Consider the following 26846-nt stretch of genomic DNA (forward strand, 5'->3'; position numbering starts at 1 on the left):
CCCCCCCGGCCCTGAAAAACACAGCACGGGCACTGAATTATATCGAGATTGTTCATTCACACTCTGACACACAAACTGTGCAATCCCATAATCTCTTCTACTCTGGATTGAGAACACCTTCAAGATACAGTGTGATTGTGATTAGAGATTATGATCAAATTAAGACAGACTGGACAGGGATGAAGTGTGTGTATGTGTGTGTGTGTGGTTGGAGAAAATTGAAATGAAAGCGAACATGTTTAAGGGATTGATGTGTTTAAATCATTTTGTAGCAGCTGACACCTAAAAAACTGCTCATTTTTATTAATCTAATCGGAATCAAACATCACTGAATGTGTAAATTCAAGGTCAAAAAGGTCATCAATTAAAAAAATTATTTGATTTTTATTATTTTACTTTATTTTGATTATGAATGTGCAAAAACAGTTTTTATTAGGTTTTTTTTTTTCATTTTTAAGTCTTTAAGTCTCTGACAACCTTATGCTGCATTAGAGCAGGAGTTCTCAACCTTGAGGTTCCCAGATGCCTTTCAGAAACTTTTTTTCCCTTATTTTTAAATTTTTCTACACCAAACGTGCCATATTTTAATCTATGCACCTGTGCGCTTTTTCTTGCCATATTTTTGCTACATTACTCCCATTTCTTACTTACTTCAATCCAATGTTAATGCCTTTTCTGCACATTTTTTCCACTTTTAAGACATTTTGGGAACTTTTTCCACCTAATATTGACCCATTATTGTTATTTTAACCTCTTCTCACCATATTTCGTGCTTATTTTTGCCAATTTAACCACATTCACGATTTGTCAGGCCCATTATTTGCCAGTTTAAACTCATTCTTCCTTTTTTCTGCCACTTTTAAGCCAATATTGACACTATGAACTATGTCCGTTTTTGGCCACTCTATCTCATCTTTTAACCAATTTCTGTGGTTTCAAAAATTCCATTTCACCAACTTTTATCACTTGTCTTAACCCGTTTTATTTTAGATTTAGATCTTTAAAAGATGACTATATACTTTGGCGCAGATAATTATAAACTTCCTGGATACCAGTATAAATAAATCGGTTTATACATGTTATCACAGATTCCTAGAACAATGGACCATCATTTTGCAGACTTTATGGATGGACCACAAAAAGCTCTCCCTTTTGTTACGTCCAGGTTAATAAAAACATTGTTCAGTGAGAGTTTAATACAAGTAAAAATGTAAAATATATTTGTGACTTTAGGACACACTTTAGCTTTGATCCTAACATCCTGCTTATTCCAGCAAGATTCTTATGTTGGGTTTCATTTATCCGGACAACTGTTCCTTTGCTTTGTTTATTGTGTACTGTATATTTTTGTAATGTCTGCATATAGTTAAAACTTATTGTATTTTTATTCTAATGTACTGTTTAATGAAGCTACATTTGTCAGGTGGAAATCATCTAATGCTATACCTTGCACAGTTGCATGTTTATTAATGTGTATTGATTATTTAAAAAAATAAAAGAAATATAAACATATTTCAGATATGTTTTTGTTCAAAACGTCCCCATTTCAAGAAGACGCAACATCTGATTAAAATACGCAGCCACCACAGGATCCTTGGCAGGTATTTTATTTCATATATAGACGCTTTCTGTAATCAAATGTGAGTGCAATCCAACAACAGCAATACAAACATTACCAACGCAGTCTGAGAACCAGGACCAGAGTTAAAACAGGTAATTCACTCACTCTACACAGCGAGCAGCTAGTGACCTCATGGACATTTAAAAAAAAAAAAAAAAAAAGTCCTCCATCAGGATAGTCTGCTGTCATGTGACTCGGAGTGGGAGGAGCCATTTTGACACCTAATCCTCCTCTTCATCCAGGAAGTCCAACCAGTGATACAACTGCTTCTGCTCAGCTCGCACCCCAATCTTCAGTGATAACGCCCCCCACCCCAGCATCAACATTACCATCGTCGTCATCCTAATAGCATTAATTAGAAGAAAAAAAATCCAAATCAATTCCACAGATCAGCCAATCCAGAGGTGTTTAGGCTTCAGTCAGTCCCAGCCAATGGCGCACCATCATCTTATCCAATAGAAAAACCACATAGTCGTACATGTGGAACTGGATTCCTCATGCGGTGCACAAATACAACTGTGTGTGTGTATGTGTGTCTTTAAGAGGAAACGAGAGAGTGTGTTGAGCAATAATCAAACCAAAAAACAAAAAAAAGCACAAAAAATAAAATGTCCAGGTAAAGAATTACAAAGTCTTTATGTTCCGTCTTTCTCACACACGCACACACACACACGCACACACACATAGTCTGATGTTTAGTTTATTGTCAACATTCAGGGGAAAAAAGAAAAACCAAACACCTCAATGGTAAAAATCATCTTTACCATCACAATGCTTCTGTTCATAAAATCTCAACATTTTCTGAAAAGTGAATGAGCTTTTCCTCCGTGGATGAACACAATGTGTGCGCCTGTGTGTGTGTGTGTGTGTGTGTGTGTGTGTGTGAGAGAGAACAGCTGGTCATCTGTGTTATTTTTGTCCCGATGCTGCAAACGCACTCAAATCCAACATACCCACGCACTCCAGCACACATACATGTCCTCGTTTTACTGGAGAAAGACACGGTGCAACAGACACACAAACACACACACACAATTCTCCTCCGCGATGGACGCACAACAGGTCGCCAGGAGGAGAGGGAGGGGCTTTTGTTGTCACGGCTACCAGGGGCCATCCAGCTCTCCGGTGCTCTGGGTGAATGAAGAGATTGAAAAGAGAAGGTTTCCGTTAGTGTTGTTAAATGTTTCATCAAACGAATGTTGCTTTATTTATGTCTCCTGATGTCTTACTTTTCCTTCCATAAAAACTAAGTGATCGATCGCGCCCCGTCGGCGTCAGATCCAGCTGAAACTTTTATGACTCACCTTACAGGGACTCAATCAACTGTCAGACTTTAAAAACAGGAAAAGGTTGGAGAGTGGGGGTTCTATTCTAACACAGGAGTATCAAACTCATTTTAATACAAGGGAAAATTACTAAGCCCAGTTTGATTTGAAATAGGCAAAAAAAAAAATAATAATGAAAAATTGCCCATTGAACATTATTTTGCCTCTACTTCCTGTTGAGGTTCACAGATCTGTAATTGAACTATAGAGTTATTTAATTTACAGCACACGTGTCAAACTCAAGGCCCGCAGGCTAAATTCGGTCCGACAGAGCATTTTGTCTGGCCCCACAGGTAGATTTTGTTCCAAGCAAAAATTACTACAAAAACACAACTTTTTCTAAATAACCATGTGTTCATCTCACTCATGCAATACAACTCCATTATTTTACGGTAATATCTTCCTAAAACCCGGAAAATTTGCGCCAATATTCCCACAGCATTAGGGCAAATTTAGAGAAAACTAGTTACAAATTAATGGAATTCTGACCAGTTGCCTAACATTCAGGATATTATAAGTGACTTGCAATATTTCTTACATGTGAAAGTGCAAATTGGGGAACCACATTTTTATATTTGTGTTTTCCTTCCCAAAATATGGATTTTTCTGGTCCAGCCCACTTGAGTCGTATGTGGCCCTTGACCTAAGATGAGTTTGACACCCCTGATCTACAGTAAATAAATATTTCCCTTGTAATCGTCCTGTAGGTTTAATCAAATGCTTTGTCGGCCTTGAGAATTTGACACGCCTCCTCTTCTCCGGAGAATTCCTCACATTATATGACTGAAAGTTCTTATTCCTCATCATAGTAGAATTGGCAACTTTAGGTTCCCTTAAGCACTTCAGTTATGAGATTGTAATGTTGATGAGCCTGAAGTTTTTTAATGATTGTAAGAGAAAAAAACAGAAGTAATGAAATATAACATGATGAAATTGTTGGAAAAGTTCCCCACATTGCATTGTGGGATGTGAAGTCCTGTAGAGGAACGCGTTTTTACTGTGATTTTTTTTTTCTGTTTACCCAAAAAAAAAACACTGCCAAAGTGACTTCCCAACACATTTATAAAGTTTACAGGGAATGAATGATGCAACAAAAACTATGGTGGACATTTATTTTAGGGTTTACGCGGAAAGATAAGTAGAACAAAATATTGTCGTCCTTGTCTGGAGAAAAAACACTTCTATGCATCAGTCTACGAGACTCGACATCCCACAATGCAATGCATGAAACTTTTCCGACTGTCAGTAGCAGTGTGTTTACAGTGGCGATTAAAACAAACTTGAGCAGCAATTTTAACCATTTACTTCTTGTGCACCAAGCAAATAATCTGAGGCCTAAATTCACCAAGAAGCAAATCAACAGGAGAATGTGAAGTATCTGCAGAGGAAAACTTCTATGGTCCACTAGTTTACTAGAACTGCTCCATTGTCTTCATGAGACAATGACACGTCAATATGAGGATGATAAAATTTAAGAAAAAATCTTAAAGTTGACAGAAGAGAGTTGGTACAAAACTTCAGATATTAAAGCTAGAATGCTAAAAGAAAAAAAAAAAAAAAGACTAAAAACAAGAGGCAGAGATTCTGATCTCAAGGGTCTCTATTTTCTAATAAATATAACACTTTTGGCATAAAGGACAAAAAAAACAATAAACAACAGTGATCGACAGACACATATAGTAGCAATAAACCATTAATCTTTTATTTGTTAATTTGCCAGGTAAAGGACCAAAAAGTCCCACGTAACACACGCGCACACACACAAGCGGACATACGCACAGTATTTAGCATAACCTCCCCTCCTGATGACTAAGGGCTTTGGATAGGTGAATGGAACAGGTGGAGAGCATGCGTTAGTAGAGTTCCTGGTTGCAGAGATTTTTTACAAGCTCACAAAAATCTCCATCTCCCTGATTAAGATGAATAAACACTGGCGTTTTAATCTTTAAAAAAAGGTGTGTATGAAGTGTAAAGGAGCAGAGTTTGTCTTACCCTATGAGGAGCGTATTATGCAAGTTCAATTTGGAAATAAAGAGCTCAGACGATATCAGCCGCAGGAACTTACTGGAAAAGTCATTAATACTTAAGCATTGCTGAGAAGTAGTTTACGCTACATTGCCTTGATGTTAAAAGCCTGAAGCAGAAAAACACCTCCAGTGGAGTTTGATGAGACTTTAGCTGCTGGTTCAACATAGATCCAGTTCAGCAGTGACTTTTTAGTTAGACTTAAAGCAGGGGTGTCAAACTCATTTTAGTTCAGGGGGCAAATACGGACCAGTTTGATCTCAAGTGAGGGGAAAAGAGTTTTTAAAATCAGTTAAATTCCCTTCAAAAATTCTTCATTTTGTTACCAATTTCTTGTGTAATTTAGAGGATTTTTGGGAAATTGTAAGATTTGTGGGGAAAATTGAGAGTTCTTTCCTCAATACATGTAATATAAACAAAGGAAAACTGCAAATATTGTAGAGTTTCATTAAATTGGTGAATTTGATATTTCTACAACTGGATTATTTGGCAATTTACACAATAATTGATGTTTTCCCTGTAACTTCTACTTCCTTCTGCTGGGCCGAATTAGATGCTCTAAAGGGCCGAATTTGGCCCCCGGGCGTTGAGTTTAATGCATGTGACTCAAAGAGTAACCAAACCCTAAACCCACTTTGTTCTGCTGAAAACAAATGTATTTGGTATTAAGATGCATTGTTGATTGATTTTTGTCCAACTCTTGACACAAAGTACCGTATTTCAATTTGGCGCATTTTGCTATAAAAATAGAATTTTGCTATAGGCTGAGAATGGTGGTTTGAGACATTTTGGTGACATTTTTCGTCACGAACCAGGACTGTTAGCCCCGCCCCTCCAATAAAAACTGGCACCTGTTGGCTCTACAATCGGTGGTGAGTAGGTTTGATAGAGAAAATTGTGAAAAGAATGTGAGAAATGAGTAGCTAGTTAGCATAGCATAGATTGTTCTTTGGAGATTTAATAGTATAGACTGGGCGTGTCTTAACTGCTCCAGGAGCCCCGCCCATAATCAAGACATTTTTACAGCTAAACACTCTTAATAATCCAGATTTTGAGGTAAAAAAAAAAAAGGTTTTTCCTCCTGAAGTTTTCCGTTTCCGTCTTTTCAACTTTTGGAGCCAGTGCAATGATTTCATTATTAGTGCGCAAAGATATATATATTCGCCTGTGATGTCTAAGAATTGGTTAAAAAAATAAAATAAAAAAATTACCGAATAAAATTACATTTTTAAACTTCCTAAATTATCATTCTTTTTTAAATTAACACATCACACACTATAAACAACAAACAACTGTATTCTATACTTGAAATTTCTCAAAAATAAATCTAGTTCAAATAAAATGCAGTGTCACGTCGTGCACTAATCCTGGCTACTCTGTATTTGGAACACACTTAAATAAAATCAAAATGGGGTCACGACCCAAAAAAAGGTTAAGATCCGCTGCTCTAAGTCGAACACCTGAAATAAATGTAGTTTCCTATCCATTGCATGACTACAAATCATTCTTGTTATTAGAGCTCATATATGACATCTATCTATAGTACTTATATGCTCATATATAACTATGATAGCCGAGCAATAAGGAGGTACAGGCCTGTTGAGGGTCACAGTTTACTGTACACAGCATAAAGGGTTAAACTAACACAAGAAAAGCCAAAAGCCTCGAGCACCAAACAAAAATAAAAATAGACTGAGGTGACCACCTAAATGTGTGCTTAAGAGTTTCTTATAAAAATGAACACCTCATTACACCCACTACTACTAATGCTTCAGATTATTACAAATTCTGTCAGATTGAGACGCTGCCAAAATGAGCAGCTTCCCAGGAGGGGGCGCAATAACGGACATACTTTTCCTCCAGGAGGGAGTTACAGTGGGAATAAACACTAGACACTGTTGGAAAAGATGAACCATTAAAAAAAAACTGTTTCCAATAAATCCTGTATTATATGCACACTTAGAAAATCTCTATATGGAACATTATTACTACTAATTTATTAGCCTCATGATTATTAGCCTGAACATCTCAAATCTTAGGTTTTAAACAGATCTAAATAAGGATGAATTAAGCCCATAATGTGAGCAGAATGGGTAACACTTTATTATAGCTTTAGAGGCATAATTTCAGAAACTAAAAAACTTGACCCACGCTTTATTGATCAAATAAGTTTGACCCACCTTTGTGTCACTGATCTAACTTTCAGTAATATTTGTTCTGTTTTTTCTCCGTCATTCAAAGTCATGCAAGTGAACAGAGAACAGACACGCACCCACACAGAATAATGTCTGAAGGCCAGCAGACCATGTCATCATCAGTGTCCTTTATACATTTAGTCTATGGTCTGCACAGGCATGGGGGGTGATGGGGGTTAGTCTGGAGCTGAGGGAAGCAGAGGGTTCAGCCAGAAGCAGAAAATAGTCAATGTCGGCCATTAGAAGCGAGGCTCACTTTGGCTTCGTCAGCAAAATAAAGGTTTCAATGATTGTTTTTCTACTGTAAACATCATCTGTGTAGAAATGACATCGAGCCAAAAAGAAGAGTTCTCTATCATGTGCGTTGCAGACAGAACTTGAGTTGACAGCTGAAGTGTTTTTTAGATGAGATTAAAATGAAACAAAGTTGAAAAAAAGGACAACGTGGCGACTCAAGTTCTGGGAGGAAGGGAAGCGGAAGAAGAAGAAGGAGGAGGAGGAGGAGGAGAGGTCATAGCACGTCTCACTACAGCGCTGAGGATGGATGGATGGAATAAAGTGTGAATGGGTGGGTGAAGCATGTAAAGGGTAGGGGTTCAGCCGGAGGAGGGGTTAAACACGGGGGCGGGCACATCCTGGCTAGGCTCCGGCTCTGCAGTGGCAGGTGAGGGCGGGGGCGACGGGGGGGAGGGAGGGGAGGCAGGTGGCTCCTGGCCGTCTTTCCCATAGTCCGCGGCGCTCCTGCTGCGCTCGTCGCCGTCTCCCTCCACGGCGTTGTCATCGCACAGCTGGTAGGACGCCAGGGAATCCTCCAGCACGGAGCGGTACTGCCCCCGGTGGTGAAGGCGGAACTGCCGCAGGGCCTCAAGCAGATGAGCTGCCGTGCTGCCACCTCCCTCCTCACTTTCCTCCTCCTCCTCCTCCTCCTCTCGCCCCGCACAGGCCTGAGGTGACACGCCAGGTTCAGACTGCAGCCACGCTCCACGCTCACAGAACACACACAAAGGTACATCTGACAGGCGGCGGCAGCGGTGTGATGCTAACGCTGCTGTGCCTGACCCGGGTTTCTACCACAAGGCAGCGTGACTATCTGGAAGGCATTCTGGCACCAGCTGGACAGGTTCATGCTAACGCGGCTGCTGGCTCTGACACTGGGACCAACAACCCTCTGCCATATTCACTGAGTGGTGTGATCAGAGGGAGGAGCACGTCTGTTAGCCTCCCACTCACAGACAATAACAAATACACTCACGTGCATTTATTTTATGCACAGTCTTAGTTCATTTTAACAGCTAAATAAAGATTTGAATACTAGACAAGAGACCAGAGGGGAAAGTATTCACGTTACTGTAATTGAGTTGCTCTTATGGGTAAATTTTTGAGTATATTTCCAAAATCAGTGATTTCACTTGTACTCAAGTACATTTTAAAAGAAGTAACTTGTTAAATTTCTACACCCAACCATTACTAAATTATAATTTTTTTTGTTTTAAAATGATCAACAGACATTGTAAATGACCAGACAACAATCAAATGTATCACATCATAGCCGACCAATCATATTAAACGTAATGCACGACACCAAAAACAGAATTCTTTTCTCAATTTTAGAGTTAATAAATTTAGCTATACTTAGAGCGTGAGATTTTTCTTTATATTGACTTGAATTAATTGGTGTTATTATTTTTTAAATAATTGTTCATTTTGACAAACCTTTAATTTGACATAGATGCCTTAGTGGAAAATAAATTAAGTTCCGATTGTGCAAGATTTCATCTTTGTGTACTTGAGTAAAATTTAAATCAAGTAACCGTACTTCTAATTGAGTAGGAAATATCAGTACTCTTTACACCTCTGCAACGCACGCGCACACGCACACAGTATTATATTGTTTATTATGATACAGAATGTTTTTCTTCATGACTAACAGAGGAGGTATTAACAACAGAATCAACTGAATTCATGTTAGTTTATTGACTGCGGGAAAATGTCAGCTTTTGTTTTCTATCAACCAATCAAATGGATACACAGACCAATTTTCTTTAATCATGGACTGAAATGCAGACTGAAAAATGACCAAATAGGTAAATGTTGTCTTTGGAAATTAATCACTTTTTGGGCAGCAGCCAATTGTTAAATACCCTCAATGCCATTTTTAGCTTTTTTCCTCTTACTTTAAATGTATTTTAGGTGTAGCCTAGCATTTTATTATCATTATTATTAGTGTTGAATTATTTAGTTTCTTCGTCACAATGATGCAAACCAAACACTTCTCGTTGATGCCAACCCGTTCACAATGTCTATGAAATCAACATTTTCAACATGTAATCCCATCCACTGAGGTTCTACTCTGTCCTTCACCTGCTAACATCTAAATTTTACACACACACACAGGCAACAAAGTGTCCTTGTCTGCATTGGTGTGTGTTTAGGAGGGAGGTGGAGAATGTGAAAGGGTGAAGAAGTTTTGGAAAGAGGTCAACTCACCCCTTCCTCTTCTCTCTGAGGGTTCAGCTTGTTGTAGACCATCTCGATCACGCTGCGCCTGCAAACACACACAGACAGCATCCTGCTTAACGAAAACCAACCAACAATAAGATTATTGTGGTTTTTTTTTTTCTTTCCGCAAATGTATATTGATTTATATTATAATGGAAACTTAAGTATCTCTGTGCATTAAGAGAGTAGCACTACAGTTGGTTCCTGAATATCTGATAATGATGCCTGGTTCTGGCACAATACAAAAGATAAAAGGTGCTCACAGACATTTATTGCAATTTATCACAGCTTTTGATTTGAGCTTCGTCATTTGTTGCCATCACCAGTAAAAGTATACATTTTTATTAACAATTCTTTATTTTCAGGACATCCACAGATGCTGGATTAGAGGCCACACTGAATTGAGCCCCAAAATATAAGCATTCACTTACTGTCTCGTATACATATCACTCAACAAGAGACAAAGGTGTTACTTTACCCATCAGTGACCAAAAATCTACAGCAGTTTCACCTTTAATGCAATGTTGGTGCATGACGGCGAAATTGTAATTGATGTATTTAAAGCTGCGGGAGATGAAAGTTTAATTTAGTGTAGGCCTCATAGATCAGTAAATCTGACATCAAGTGATTTAAAGAAAAAACAAAAACAAACTTTCTTATATAATTTGCACACAACTGGGCTTTCGTTTTCCATCCGGTGTTTTTATTTTAACTAACGACTTCAGTATTATGGTAATAGTTGGAACTCGTGAAATGAGAAATTTAACACGCAGTTTGGAGTGCAAAAAAAAATTCAAATAGTTATTTTTCTTATTTATTTGCAAATAACACGTTAAAGTTTTAGCCCTAGTAAAAACACTTCTATGCATCGATCCATTGGGACTCCACATCTCACAATGCAATACTCGAAACTCCAAAAATGTTCCATGAAAAACATTCAAGAAGCAATTTCAAGTAAATCATCTTTGATTCATGAAAGTCTTCAGGATTGAATCGTTATGAAATATACATAGATGTATTTACTTGCTGGCCAGTCCTCCACCAGGTGGAAGGTTGGGGATGTTTTCTGAGGCGATGCTCCTTAGGACAGACACCAGGTCGGGTACTCCAGCCTCTCCGCAGTTTCCCAGAAGCTCTGCCAACGCATGCACAAAACTGTCAAGGATAATCTGATGTGTAGTGAAACAAGATTACAGTGTGTTGCACACAGAGTTAGAGGAATTAGTGACCTCCTTTGACTCCACGGGGCACAGAAATGCAGTGGGGAAAAATAAATAAAATCTGACAGATTCCTGCTGGCCCTTTTTCTGTTGTAGCAGACTGATTTCAAATATTTGTACTACCTAAAGAATGTTTGTTTTGTCCCGACTATGCACACAGAATCTGATCGCAGTACGTGGCTACTTGTTTCACGTTCTCCTTCTGGTGAGAACTTATAACGGGACATTGAAAATGATTAAAACTAAAACACTGAATTAGGCAATTGAAGAAAAAACAAAAAAAAAGGACGGAACAGCAAAAAGTTATTTATTTTTAAAGGAATTCCAAATTCAGTTTTGTGTCAGTACTACTGACCCTCCACGCGGGTTTCTAGGTATTTGTCCAATTCCTCCTCCTTCTTTACAGCCTCCTCAGAGATCTTGGGAGCTCCAGGTAAACACACAAGGACCACACTCATGTTGTCTCTGCTCCCCTGCGAAAAAACACACGGCACATAACAGTTCAATCCAATGACAACAATCTTTTGTATTTTCACACCAACAATTACCTTCTAAAACAAGCCACTATAATTTTATTGTGCATTTCAGACAAAAACATTTAACACTGATGAAGAAAAGACAATATAATTTCATAAATACAAAGTTGTTCAAACAAATATTAAGTGTGCTCTATTCCTTGTTTGCTGAGGCCAGCAGCTGGACACAAATTTGTGACACTTGTGCGTGTGTGAGAATAAAATAATAATACTTTTAAAAAGTACTGGATTCATAAAAAGAGCTTGGGCAACAGGAACCATACCCTATTTAAGATTTTTTTATGTAACAACGATTCAGACATGAGCATTATGGCTTTAATTTCCACAACGACAATGACTGCAAATTAGAGGTGTCCCGATCCGATATTGATATTGGATATCGGTCCAATATCAGCCAGAAAACAACAATCAGATTGTATCGGACTGCATCTAAAATCTCTGATATACTGTATATTTTATTATATTTATTCAATTGAAGAATACTGTAGATATTATGTTGAAAGTGAAAATTTATGAAACCAATTGGTTAATAATAAACAGGGGTGTCCCGATCCGATATTGATATCGGATATTGGTCCGATATCAGCCAGAAAAATGAATATCGGATTTTATCGTACAGCATATAAAATCTACTATATAAGTGCTCCGATGTTTTTGTCCCCGCCCTCAGTTGTTACCACAATATACTGACAGTAAAAATAACTAAAGTGAACTTGAATTGTTGACTATTGTTCTCTGAGTAAAATCACTTCATCAAGCCTTTTCTCACATTCCACAATACAAAATAAGTAATAAAAATATGTATGATTCATACCGATATCGCATTGATTGATTATTGGTATCGGCAAACACGTAAGGCTGCAATATCGGTATCGTATCGGCAGTGAAAAAGTTGTATCGGGACATCCCTACTGCAGATTAGTAGGGGAGTAAGGATACACACAACCAACAATTCGATTCGAATCCCGATTATTATGATAAAAAAAAAAAAAAAAAAAAACTCAAATCAAAGATTGGTGCGTTTTAAATGAAGAAAAATCTGTATTTTCACAAAAAAAATATATAATCTCTATGTAATCAAATTAAAAGGAGTTAAGTGCATCATTGGATCCCAATCTTGATTTCAGTATTTTTATTTATTTATTTATTTTTTTAAATGGGGATTTGAATCCAATCGTTGGTAGAGTGTATTCTTACACCCCTATCTCAAATTGCAAACACTGAAAGTAATCCAGTCCGAAACTGGTTGTTCACTTTCTTGACCATGTAAGTACTTTAAGTTTCTACATGAAAACACACTCTTTAAATGAGCAGGGAAACATCTAAAACGTTCAGGAAGGAGGTGGCCTTCCTAAACCAGGTTTGTACATATTTAAGATGAACCTTTACACATGTAGGATCTCCAGAACACGGAGCAGTATGTTGTTAACGGGAATTTATAGGACAAACAGACAGGCTGGCCTTCAACCAAGTGAACAGTCACCTTGTCATTACCTTGTAAAAGTCAACGTGGCCACAGTAAGTGTGTGCCAGCGTCGTACAGTGTCACATACATCACCAGAGGCGGTGGCAGCACAGTAGATTTATGACAGCGTATGGCTGTTACTTAACATAACCTGTCCAGTAAAGTAAAAATAACCATGTAGCCATTGGTTCACTGCCTTTTGTAGAAAGCCAGGACACGTTTGGGGTGGTGAATGAGTTAAGTTCTGCACAGAAGTTACTATTTTACATTTTAAATAATTTCCCTAGAAAGCTAATAGACAGGAAGAAGTCCAAACAGAATATAATAGTGTATTATCAAGCTGCCACAACAAATCTTTTTTTCAATTGCGAATCACATTTTTTTTTGGCAAATATTTTAATAAAAACGCTACAGTTCATATAACTTCTTGCTGCAATGTCTTTTTTCACAGTAATCGCAAGTACAAATCACAGTGAAAATTTTTTTTTTTCTTTCATATTAACATCACTCATAAATAAAAATAGATTGTCTAATGCAAAACATTTTAATTTAATATGGCTATGCATAAACTTTAAACCAGAGTTTTATATACCGGTATTTAAAATAATCAAGCATTTTGCAACTTTTGGAACCTTTGATTTACCATATAATGTTCAAATAGTTTCTTTTATAAGAACCAAAACTATAGATGACTAGTTTTTCCATACACTAAGGCAGGGGTGTCAAACTAATTTTAGTTCAGGGGCCAAATACAGACCAGTTTCAGCTTAAATGGGCCACAGATTTGAGGTTCAAATTCAACATTAATGTGCCCTGGTTCGCACTTCCACGTATAAATGATATATAAATAATAAAGTATGTGAGTAGATCAGTCCCTGCAGGATCTTCACATACATTTCCCTGATTTTAGGAGTTTGGGGACTGAAAAAATGACTGCCCTCATGTGATATGAGATACTGTATCTACAACTGAATTAGTTGGTCATGAATAAAATGTTTCATGTTTTTTTTCTATAATTTTTACTTTCTCGAGTGGGCCGAATTTGATGCACGAAAGGGCCGGATTTGGCCCCCGGGCTTTGAGTTTGACACACATGCACTAACTGTATAATCACAATCCCAGTGTAGCAACAAAGGAAATGGCTCACCTTGTGGAGACAGGTGTCCACCACTGAGTTACACACCTTCTCTAGGTCGTCACACACCTGCAGCCGTGAGCGGACAAACTCACACAGCTCCTCGTTGGTCATGACGTCCCAAATTCCATCACACGCCAGGACTACAAACTCGTCTCCTTCAGCTGCCCGTTCCAATACGCATACCTCAGGCTCGGGGCTCACCAGCTGCTCCGTGGGGCCCTTACCATCCACGCACTTGTAGTCGTAGTCTCCGAGGGCCCGGGAGACAGCCAGGGAACCGTTTACCCTCTGGATCATGACCGAGCCGCCGGCATTCTGTATGCGCTCCTTTTCGCGGGGGTTGCAGGGCTTGTGGTCCTGGGTGGAGAAGCCCACCTTGGCGTCCCGACTTAGCACGGCTCTCGAGTCGCCGCAGTTAATGAAATACAGGTGGGTTGGGCTGAGCAGGACACAGACCGCCGTGGATCCGCTGCGGTCCAGGCCCTGCCGCAGATCCGAGAAGCTGCGCATGTACTCGTCAATGTTCAGGAAGCCAGAGCGGATGCCGTCCTTCACGCCCTCCACAGAGCCGGGACCCGAGGCGAACTCTGCTCCTCCGGACAGGATGTGTTCCAGTAGGTGACCCGAGCAATAGTTGGCCACCCGGGAACCTGCGTGACCGTCGTACACGGCAAAGAAGGACCAGTCAGTAAGTCCATGGGGGAGACCCACAACAGCTGTATGGGCGTCCTCCATTTCCACTCTCCAGCCCTGCATGGAACTCAGGCCGTATCGCAGGCCATTGCCCTCGCCGTGCGCGCTGAGTTTTTCTGTCTTCGGCTTGTCCAGGAAAGCACCCATCGCTGCCTAAAGCTGCACATCGGCAGCAAGAAGACAAAAAGGAAAGAGAAAAAGTAAATAAAATGTTCATTTTTGTAATGATAATTAAATATATGTATACATTTCCCATCCATAACAGTGGTTCAGTCATTTGCTTATAACTGTAAGCACAGTGTGCTTTTAATTACTCAATGGTTGCGGTGAGCCAGTGATCCAGGCATGACAAAGATCAGATAGCCTCAGAGGAACCTCAGACCAGAGGATTAGCACACACATCTAAAGCTGCTTTAAGGAGAGAAGTAATGCCATTAGTTGAGTTGCTCGCAAGAAATCAAATGGGACAGTACTGACTCAGCAGTCTTACAATATAGCATTGACAAGGGATAAATTGAATTTTTACTTGCGGTCATATTCAAAAAAAAAAAAAAAATGTAACTGATCACATACAAAGTTTCACTAGCGACTATAGAGACCGTCAAAAATACAGTGCATCATCAGGGAGCCTCTCAGTAAAATCAGACTGGGTTTTAATCAAACAGCAGTTCAGACGCTAAAGTAACTTGTAACGAGCATGAATGAAACGGCAAATTACGTGTTTCCTTGAAGTTCTTGCGTAGAATTACTCATATCAACACTAACTAGGCCAGGGCAATATATCGAGATTCAAGATATATTGAGATTTCTATTTTGATGATGTCGAAAATTACAATTTTGCCCATTTTAATATATATATATATATTTTTTGTTTTATTGCTTATTTTGCATTAAAATACTCATTTTAGGAGTCACTGCTTTCTCTACTTCTCAGAATAGCATGAAAAGCACAGTTGCATGGATTGCTGAGTTTGTCCTAACCCAGACCTTCCCCTAAACAAGCCACACCTACAGAACTCACTCACATGTGCCGTCTCTTACTGGAGAAAAAGACTTAAGCGGCACATATTGTGCAGCCGTTTGTTAATAAATGTGCTTGTGTGGCATTTTGCATCATTAAATTTAACCCAAAATTGTCTTTCTGGTAAGATTTTATTTGAATTAAAAATATCAAGATGTATATCGTCCATCTCCATTTAAAAAAATATATATCAAGATATAAGTTTTGGTTCATATCGCCCAGCCCTACCATTAACCAATGGGTGTTTTTAGTCATAGGGATAAAGGGTAAATCATGGCAATTTTACCAATTCATGCTTACTCATTCTAATCAAGGCAAGTGATTATAACAGCTGACTAATGGCATTAGAAATCAATCACTCTCCTGTTAAATGGAACATTATCAAACTCATCAGTTGTATAAATAGTATTAGACAAGCTTCCTTCAGATGACTCTGCATTTCTGTGTCATAAAAGAAAAAGCTGAGTTAAACTAACCTACTGCCACTGGAGCTGTGCCAACAGACTAGTCACAGACAAGTCTGACAATAACTAAATGTTGATCAAGACATAAAAAGGTGAAGTTGATTAAGCACAATCTAAAATAACCCTAGTTAACAATTCTCATCTCATTCTGACTATTTACACTCCTGGGATGAGTGGCTTAGATCATTGGAATAAGGCGTTAAAGGTCAAGTTATTCTTTGAAACCAAAAATATGCATGTGACAACTTCCTGGAAATACTTTAAACAGGATAAACCTGAAAATATTAAGCAGCAATTGAACCATCTAAAATCAAATAAATAAAAAATCAAGTAGTAGATAGTAGACTTGTTGCATCACAGCATGGAGATAGTCGTTTTAAGTTTCATCATGGGTTTTGGTCAAAAAAAAAAAAAAAAACCAAGGCCATGTTTGACCGGCACCATGAGCAAGGTGTATGTACCGCACTCAAATGGTTGCAACTGGGACAGACTCCAGTATGAAAGTAGTGGCAAATTCTTTAAAGTTAAGATTTGAATTTAACTAGTCCTTCAGATCAACCTCAATATCTCCAGAGTTGTTGGGTGAAGAACTTTTTCTATCACGTGCACTTTTATTTGGACCTAAATGTCAGAAAACCTAACATTACAAAAACTATGAAAGAGAAAATTGATTGCTTGGTTTTAGGGCTGGGCGATATGGACCAAAACTCATATCTTAAAATCTTTTCTCAAAATAGCAACATCAGATATAAATCTTTATAATTTTACTTCAAACGAAGTCTTACTAGAAAGACAATTCTGGGTTAAATTTGGCACATTTATTAACGTATGAGTGAGTTCTGTAGTGTGCCATGTTTAGCGGAAGAAGTAGTGAAAGCAGCAACTCCTAAAACAAGTATTTTAAAACCAGATCAGATATATATATATATATATATATATCTTGATATATCTTGATACGGGAGATATTGTAACTTTTTTTAAATTGTAATCACCAACATAGAAAACTCAATATATCTTGAATCTCTATATATTGCCCAGCTCTACTTGGTTTATGTTTTAGCCCAGAGGCAACCTCTGAATTAAAAAGGCAATACAAGTGAGAAAACTAAAACATCAATGGACTTTAGGTTTTCAACATTACTTCCCACAAGTGTGCACACATACGGGATGACAACCGTGCCCAAAAAAGGCTTTTAAATTCACGAGTCACTAAAGTTGGTTTCAGAGGAAAGCATAAGAGTGTAAGTCTTCTGCTCTGCGCATGAAGCCACAGTGTATGAGCTTGAAGACGATGCTCTATTAATACGCCAGGCCAGTTTAGATTTCATGAACAGGGTGAGGCAATAAGCACTAGTGCCATTCATATTTCTGCAGCTGTCCTGACGTGCGGTTGCTTATACCAAGGCCTTTATCACCATCATCTTTAGAACTCTGCTAGGGTTGAACTTTTATTGTAATTATGGGAAAAAAAAACTGTCCACATGTGTGTGTCAGAGATGATTGTGCTATGTTCACCGACAGCGATTCCCTCTAAAAATAAAACAAACACACTGCCGTTGCCTGGCAACCACCCACCCTGCAGTGCAAGCATCCAGGCTAAGCTTCATTCATCGACATCCCCCTCCGTCTTTTTCTCACTCGCTCTTTAAGTCACACACACAAACGCCATCAACCATTAAAGCAGTTACAGCATTCTAACCCTGAATTCATCCTTGCAGGCAGTAAAAACATGCACATACTCTGTGATTAGAATCGTACATAAGAGTGGGAGCAGAAAACATGCACAGTGCAGATGAACTGAGAAAATAGCTGTACCGTGACATCAGACAGAAACCAGAAACTCTCGACCACTTAACCCCTAAAACTCCTGTCACCCGTGCTTCAACCACAAGCCGAAACTAACACCCCCCTGATGCCGAGACTCGCGTCTGCCAAAAACCACTGGCTACGAAGAGGGAAGTGGAAGGTTGAAGATTACATAATGCTGCAGAGTCGAAATGCTACTGCGAGAGCACAGTCACATTCACACAAAACAGCTAATATCGTGGAAGCCGAGTTAACACACGGCTTTCAGCAATATCTCTGTACATGTCAAGATCAAACAACTGTCTGGGTATACTATAGAGGCTTGGTGTGCTAATATAGATACATTAGTTTTCATGTAACTATATCTTTGAGTAACTGCCAACATTTTAAACATGCCTTTAGTAAGAACCACTGAAGTACCTTACAACATTATGATGTTAAAAAGCTCTTGTGAAAAGGAAATAAGGTCATTTCATGTAATTATAACAAATGGTCCAAGCACTTCAGTCTCAAATTTCTGAAATTTTGTACCAATTGTTCCGTGATTATTCAATAGGCACACTTTAAATTTTTTGTTTGATCGGATGAACACTTTTTGAGATATGGCCAATTTAGTGAGGGGGGTATGTCTCGATTTTAGTGGGTCCTTATTTTTCTTCCATTTTCAGCTTCCAATATCTCAGGAACTACATCCTATAGGAAACTGAAATTTGGTATGGCAATATAGCTCCACCTCCTCTCTTAGAACATATAAAGAGCTGCTATACATCCTATCTGGTGGACATGCCAGCCCCTCAAATCTGAAAAAAAAAAAATTCAGAAACTTCGAGAATTGTTTTAGACCGAAGTTCGTGGGATGTCCTGAAAATTTGTTCAAATGACATTGAATGACCCAATACTTGAGATCTCTTCCCAGATTTTTACTTTATTTGATAAAAAAAAAAAAAAGGAAACGTCAATGAGGCAAAAACACCAGTAAGTCATAATCAATACAAAAAAAGTCAGACTGCGGATTATACACACATTAGAACGTAAAGATGTATCAGTATAGATTGTACCAAGTAATTTCCTGAAATAATTGATCAGTGTCTTCTTAACTCCCAAAACACTTAAGGTGCGTTATCATGGTCTCTATAGACTATGATCAATATTGAATCCAAAGGCCTCCTCTATAAGAGAGGCCCTCACTGATACTCTATATAAACACGCTATCAAAGTCTCTAGCCAACACACATAATATAGTAAGAAAAAAAAAACTAACTTTAATAGTTATCACAAAAACTGGCAGGTCAAAATCAATGCAGAAGATTAAAAAATTCAAGAGGTAATTCTAAAAGTTTAAGCAATTACTGGTAATATACAAAACCTGAGTATAGTTTTACACTACAGAAGTATAGATATGTACATAGGTGCCATTTAAAAAACATGTTGCAATTATAAAAATTTAGTTATTACATTTTGAAAGGCTGTGTTTTAAAATACATATATATATATACACACACACAGTATATATATATATATATATATATATATATATTTAATTTCCTTCCTGGCTCCCTCTTCATTTCACACTGGGATGTTATTTCTAGACATCTTAATACATAAATTTGAAGTCTTCTCTAAGAAATTACAGCAAATAAAAAAAGAAATAAACCTGTATTTACATGAATTTGCCAAATTCTGCAGCCCATCATCGATCTAATATCCAAGACAAATGTGAAAATACCGAAATAGGCCAAAGCAGCAAGGAAATTATAATTATTGTATGGTTTAAATCTGTTGACAAATGTATATGAAAATAGGCTCTCACCCATACACAAATCTAACTTTGGTTATAAAACACTTGTTTACAGTCTGTGTTTACCAAAATAAAGAATCAGATCTTAGTCATTGCTGGTGAAACCGTCAATGAAATGCTTGTTCATGCTCTTACTCGTGTTGAACTTTGTGAGTGCCGACTGTTTGCCTGATGGAAAACCCCCTGACAACAGCAAAGCAATCATGTGATACGTTTCTACAGTATCTTCTTCACACAGTAGAAAGAAAAGAAGACGAAAGCAGCGTTCCACTGACCAAGCAGCATAAACACAGTGCTATGGGACAGTGAGTGAAAACTGCAGATGATCCATGGGCTCACATTTCACAGCTGCCTTTGGTGGAGCTTCTGAAATAGGACAGCCTGGTGAAAACCGTTGCGACTTTTTTTTTTTTTTCAAAGCTGCACAACGGACTTTGGAGTAACCAACCCTGGCCTACTACACCACTCGTGTTGTGCAATTGTTCTCCTCTGTGAAAGAAAAAGACTTCTAAAGCCTCGCCTTCCTACGATATCTATTGACACACCTGAATCGAACGCCACTCCAATCTGTCTTTACATCTTATCTGAAACTACCAACAAAGAGCTTGGAGAACACATTTACCAGAACCAGCGCTGACCTTATCCTACATTCACTATTACCAGATTGTCTCTGCGGTTGGACATGAAATTTCTGAATTATAACAGAAACTCCTCCTGATGCACATGGGCATATCTGATAATGGATGATAGGTGTTAAAGGGTTGCACGAAAAACAACAGAATTACCAGGAATCAAAATGAATGATGCCTAAATGCATTACATTCAGCTGGAATGACAAAACGTGTAAAAACAGAAAAGAAGATAGTCCAAAGAATAAGAGCGTGAGAAAAAAAATGATTCGGCACAATTATCGTATCGATCCAAAAAACGTACAAATCAATTTTAACGAAAAAAGAAAAAAAATTAATAGTGCTAATATATATATATATATATATAGAACCACATAAGTCCTCACTCAATGCATTTTAGCTTAGAAGTTGATTAAAACATATGTTCTAAAAAAATAAAATAAATTAAGAACTTAGAATCAGAATCTGTTGTAGAAACAGAAGTTAAACTTTTTTGAAAAATACAATGTGCCAGTTTGATAAACACACTTGTTTTTATTTTGATATTGGTACTTGAATTACAGTTAGTTACCATTTACTTGTTCTCGCAAGTTTAAAAAAACAGGTGAAATTTGTAGGTAATATCGCGATATGTAATGAAACTAATTTTTGGGTACAACTCAATGCATTTAACAGTTTCATCAAACCAGTGAAGGAAAAAAATGAATGACTTGCAAGGTAAAAGTAATTGTTACATATAAAAAAGCCAAGAATTATAAAACATACTGTACAATGTGATACATTTATTCTTATTGTGGTAACTAGTATGGCAAATCTTCAGTTATCTTAACAGCAGTTTCTTTAAAAAAAATGTTAAAAATTCTATTTAACATCAAAACATTAATATAGATCCAATTGGTAAAATGTAATAGCCACAAAATGGTTCAAAATCTTCACTAATCATGCATGGATATCATAAAATTATTATAAGTTATCAAAAAACAGTGGAATCAATAAATAGAAAATTGACAATCAATCTGGTAATATAAAAACACAAAAGCTACAACCTGAATATTAGCTTAGATGTGGGATCATATCAGAATTTTGTGTTTTCTAAAAAACCATCAACACTTCAACAAGCCAATATTATATCGTACTTTTAAAATAAGCTTGTCAACAGCTGGAGACTTGAATTGATCTCTTACTTTATCTGCTGCTAAATCTTTACACATCATGTACATAATGGGACACAAATCAAACACCTACTGATGTCACAAACTGGTCATGGTCACACACACACACACAACTAATCACAAGATGATACACGAAATAAGGTGAGAAAAATGCTGGCTCAATATCAACAATGGGGATTCATACATTTAAATTTTATGCCAAATACCTACAATACATTGAGGACGCGATATGGTTAAATAATCTGATGACATAACTATTTCAATTCTCACCCATACTGACTGATTTCCAGTGTTGCATTTGTTCAGGGTGAAAAAATGGGGGAAAACTAACAGCATTATACATGTTTAACTGTAACTGAAACAAAGTATATGGAGAAAACGTATGAATAAAAAAACAAACTTTCACTTTCTTTATATTGCAAAGAACGCAGGATCCAAGCAACAATACAGCAAAACCTCAGGCTGGTGACGAGATCTGATTATTGATTAATACTCGACTGCATGACCAAAAGTGTAAGAACAAGATCTACCCTAAATGACCTACTATTACCCCCCAGGGGACCCAAGAACAACACAGAGAAGACTTAGTACAACTAGTCATTTAAACAAATACTGGAAAATGTATTGCAATTAAAGAAAGTATGTATTTCCATTTGTGGAACAATGAAATCTCAACACATACAAAGGGAGGCAATGTTCAAAAAAGACGAGCAGACCAAGGAAAACGTTTACATTTGATGGATAATTCAGTGCATTCACCAAACCCTTTGTATTGGAAAAATTAAATGTGATTGTCAAAACCTTGGTATGTATTTAATTAGGGCACAAAATTAACCATGCCTAGTTACAAATAATATCAATGTGTCCAAAGAACACAACTAATAAAACGAATTTCACACCACATCATAATGCATATTTGCGCTATTTACATTTTTTTTTTATAAAGTATTTTAAAATTAAAAATATAATATGTTATGGTTTTATTAATTCAGAAAAAAGTTTTTGAGGAAATGTCTTTTTTTTTTTTACTTCTTTTGAAAGCAGACAAAAATCAGCTGTTGGAATTATCAATGAAATTTATTTTCGATCGAACCCTAGTTAAGAACCACTATGTTTTATTTTGAGATTTTAAACCAATCATGGGTTAAAAAACTTGAAAGATGGATTTATGGCTTTTTAATGCCAATTACGGTCACAAAAGTGTAAAAAAAGAAAAAAAAAATATGAATCCACCTCTGAAAAGACATGCATTGTATTGTTAGTGTATGAAATCAAGATGACCTCAGACACTTTCAAGTGATCGTGCTGTTACAAAAACCAGACTGTGGCGCTAACGTCACTTGGCTGACCACGCACACCCACATGACAAAGGCAGCTCTACTCATGTCAACTAGTCAGAGATAGCTAAAACAAACTTTTCCTCACTTTCCAACAACGTTGAACTTATCTGAACTACTAATACTACAGTACTGCTGCAAGTTTTTTTTTGTAGAAACTGGTGCAGATAAAACAAGCCCTGTGGAGATTTCATCTTCATGACATTTCATCTCCCTCAACATAAATTAGCTGGCAAAGTTCTTAAAATATGGCGAGTCTTTAGTTTTACTTGGAAAACAAAAATAAGAAAAACAAGGATTGAGCAATCGTATCCAGATCTCACATTATTACAGCAAAACTAGTCTAGTCAGAAAAGGATCACCCTCAAGACAACAAAGCTTCAAATAAATACTTTTTGGACAGAAGAAACTAAATTTGATTATTACAAATTACTCATGAGATTTTCTCTTAATTACAAATTTACAAATGTGACAGATTACTCACCAGTTATCAAGGACAGAACTTATCACAAATACATTGTACTTAGAAAAATGGTTTCTTTAACAAGATAAAAGTGATCCACTTATGGTAGGATATTTAAAAAAAATATGGGGTGCAGATTGTAAAGTTGTGCAAACTAAAACAAATATCAACTTTTTGCATCATTTAGCAACAAACCACGTTTAAAAAAACGCATGTGAATTTTTTTATGTTAGATTTGATCAGATTTACAGCAATATTTGTGAATATTGTGTTATTTACTCTTCTTGTAAAATATAATGTCAATGTTAAATGTAAATGACATTTAAAATTGACATATTTTTATGATGGGGTGTGCTAAAATATCAATATGACGATATATCGCAAGGTTTATGATTATGGCTGGTTTCAGTAAATTCATAACCATGGATTTGTTGTTTTTTTTAACTCTGCAAAGCATCTATAGAAATAGACAACAAGTCTAACAAAGACTGGCTAATTAAGGTCATAATGACACTGACATGTGATGTGAATGAGACTGATTATCTTTGTGAAAACAGCATTTTAACAAGCTGATATGTTGGACATTGAAAAAAAAAAAAAAAATGACAACGAGGGAATCAAGGGCCTAAAAATATGGCCTGAGATTTTCCTTTATCATGAAAAACAGAATTCATATTCTGAAATGGGGGTAAAATTAAATTAAAATCAAATGTGTTACTTTTTTCCCTCTTTATTTAAAATCAAGGCCAAACATAACACGAAAATACCTTACATGATTGTTTTGGGACAATATTGCGCATCTACACACCATTTTTCACTGAAAAACCCAAAAATGCACTGGTATAATGACAGGTGTAGATGTTGATGTAATGGCTGAACTGGTAGTCATTTTAACTAGTGACACATCAAGGTAGACATCTACAATCACACAGGTTCGTGAAGTTTCAAGCAAAACGTGAAGGTGATTCGTCAATTGGCAGTTATTAAAGTTACCACAAATAATGTTTTGGGACCATATCACGCATTTCAATGGAATTTTTGCCGTTTTGATGCCCACAAAGTTGAACATTATTTCCTCCCAGGAGAACACATCGCTATCAGTCAGTGATAGGTGGCACTGTGTCCTTTACACCTTTAGCTCCGGTTGACCGGAATTGTGATAAAAATGAATGAAAATGGTGCAGATTGATTATGCTGTGCTTGCTTATTTATTACATTACAGCAATTTGTTTCTTTTTGTGCGCAAAAAGCGTCTTTTTTGTTTCTTGGCCATTATTCTGTTCCCTGTTTTTCCAGGAGTTACGCAGCAATCTTCTCCTTCCTGGGTTTTAAGACTACATTTTCTTATAAAATTTAAGATCATGCACCATGCAAACAGTTCAAGCTCATATACTGACTTCCAAAAAAAATAAAATATGAATGAACACAATTAAAACTCAATGGGTTATGTTGGACAAGGCTAGTGGGACTTGAAAGGTTTTCCAATGGTATTAGTGCTAAACACTTCAGGATAGGTGTGAGGGTCAGGCCTGTTTGGCCAGCATTTGGAGGGAATGGGATTATTATTACTCATTGTCATTAAGCAGTAATGGGTGATATGGGAACATGCAGTTCAGCCAACTTAACAATAAATGTTGGGATTTGCTTCAGATGTTGCATTGAGCAACATGTGTCACTCAAGGTCCTATACAGCCTGCAGTATATTTCTACACGGAATATAAATCACAGCAAGGCCTTATTGAAAATGTCTAGAGATACTTTAAACGTATCAATAGCCCAAGGGACTACGAGTACGTTTCCGGACCTTTTTGTCTAAGGCGCCGCACTCAAGGTTTCTTCCTTCTGCTAACGTGGGTTTGAATCCCGCTTTTGACCTATATATTTTTTTCATTTTAACCTAAATAACACTGAAAATTCCACCTTTAAAAAAAATATCCAACATAACTAAACATTTTAGGGTTAGGGCTAAAATAAAAGGGTTAGGGGGGTAGCTAAAAATAAATATGAGCTAAAATACAACTGACGGAACTTTAAGTCACGTGGTGCACCTATCACGTGATCTAAACTGGCCAATGAGGGGCGCTGCGTATGCATAGAGTGGCAGTCTATGGATACATTTGACGTATCCATAGCCACGGCCAACATTATTTGGTACCACATCATGAAGTTCAGTCACAGGTGTTTGTGAATACATAATTTGCATTGAGGGCTGTAATTCACTGGGAAAAGTGAAAATTTGGCACAATTTTATTTAAAAAGCCATTTTTTATATAAAGTACATTCTTTTTTCCCAGGTTTGTCCCTTTTGAAATGATCTATCTGGTGTGCATGTGGCCCCCATGAGATAAAAGAAGAGTTTGACACTCGCCTTAAGGCACCTGTTCAGGCCTTATCACACGGTATTCTCACCGTTTACCGACATGAAACGTAGTATTTCTTAATGTGTTAAATAAATACCGATCCATTGCGCACATGCTGGACTCCCTCCACCTCAAACCCTGGCATGGCACTGCTGCTGTTGATGTGCGTGCTAGCGTTAGCCGGCGTGCTAAGTTAGCTTCGCACTTATGCGGTTGTCAAACTCCGGCTAACCACGGACGCTACTTACGTTCTCCCGCTGCTTTACGAACCTCGGTCCAATCTTGATAGTTTGTGCAGCGTCTCGGTGAAGGATTTTGTCGGTTCCGATAGACTTGCTGTTGCTTCCGACGAGCTAACGTTAGCGAGCTAGCTGTGTAAGCTTTCCTTATTTGACAAAAATAATGGAGATTGGCCTCAGTTGAGCGGCGTTAAATCCTTTCTCGGCGGTGCCCTGCTTGAACGGCGTTGATTTTTACGCATGTTTGACGCCCACTCTGTGCCTCAGATCAAATGAAGACACTTCCAACTGTCGAAAGCAAACATGGACACTGGGAATGGGTAATATTATACAACACTGACAGGTCCAGCACTTTCTTCCATTGAAAGGCCAGAGCTATCCTTCCACTCTGGGTGCTGAAGGAGGGGAGGGCTTTTCCGCTTTCCGGGCAGCTATTGGCTGTTTTACCTGTCAATCAGCTCTGCCCCTGTCCTGAGCGACAACCACATTGGTCGGTTACGAAGTTCTCTGACGTAGGGTGAATGAGAAGGGAGCGCTCGATTTATAGATGAGTACATCGAATTTGACCTAAACAGGCGGAGATGAGCCGTAAAATACGCTAGACTCGATTGCCGAAGAACATTACTAACTTTAACCGGGCAACAGAGCATTTAAAACACAGAAACAGTACAACAGCCAGCAAGTCACTCGTTTGCCATGTAAAACCGTAAGTAGCAGCACAAGAAAACTAGCATTTTGTAGAAGTTGTAGCCAGTGTTAATTTTGACAGCAATATTTTTTTACATTTCACTAAAATACAATGTAGTTTTAGTCAAACTCGATCTAGTCATCAGTTATTGT

General features: G+C 37.6%; 1 protein-coding gene across 2 annotated transcripts; it reads right to left on the reverse strand.

Annotated features, from left to right (window-relative positions):
* Positions 1–1591: 1591 nt before the first annotated feature.
* Positions 1592–26446, reverse strand: ppm1bb (protein phosphatase, Mg2+/Mn2+ dependent, 1Bb). Of its 2 annotated transcripts, none has more exons than XM_028475650.1 (6): positions 26016–26437; positions 14034–14876; positions 11241–11358; positions 10689–10800; positions 9654–9711; positions 1592–2751 (listed from the first exon to the last, which is right to left on the reverse strand). In XM_028475650.1, exons 2-6 carry the CDS (start codon positions 14862–14864, stop codon positions 2722–2724), a joined length of 1149 nt encoding a protein of 382 aa, XP_028331451.1. In that variant the 5' UTR covers positions 14865–14876; positions 26016–26437; the 3' UTR covers positions 1592–2721. The 2 variants fall into 2 exon arrangements, with proteins under 2 accessions (XP_028331451.1, XP_028331450.1); XM_028475649.1 differs by lacking the exon at positions 1592–2751 and adding an exon at positions 7053–8110 and having other exon boundaries at positions 26016–26446.
* Positions 26447–26846: the final 400 nt, after the last annotated feature.

Source organism: Gouania willdenowi, chromosome 19 (assembly GCF_900634775.1).
Source record: "Gouania willdenowi chromosome 19, fGouWil2.1, whole genome shotgun sequence".
Classification (NCBI taxonomy): domain Eukaryota; kingdom Metazoa; phylum Chordata; class Actinopteri; order Blenniiformes; family Gobiesocidae; genus Gouania; species Gouania willdenowi.

Bases quoted from the DNA above. Each gene is read 5' to 3' on its own strand.
- ppm1bb (XM_028475649.1), bottom strand. From the start codon at position 14,864: ATGGGTGCTTTCCTGGACAAGCCGAAGACAGAAAAACTCAGCGCGCAC. The intron at 10,801-11,240 runs GTCAGTAGTACT...ATGCGTTGGCAG, and splicing joins CCTAGAAACCCGCGTGGAGG to AGCTTCTGGGAAACTGCGGA. The intron at 8,111-9,653 runs GTGAGTTGACCT...GTGTCACCTCAG, and splicing joins CTCAGAGAGAAGAGGAAGGG to GCCTGTGCGGGGCGAGAGGA.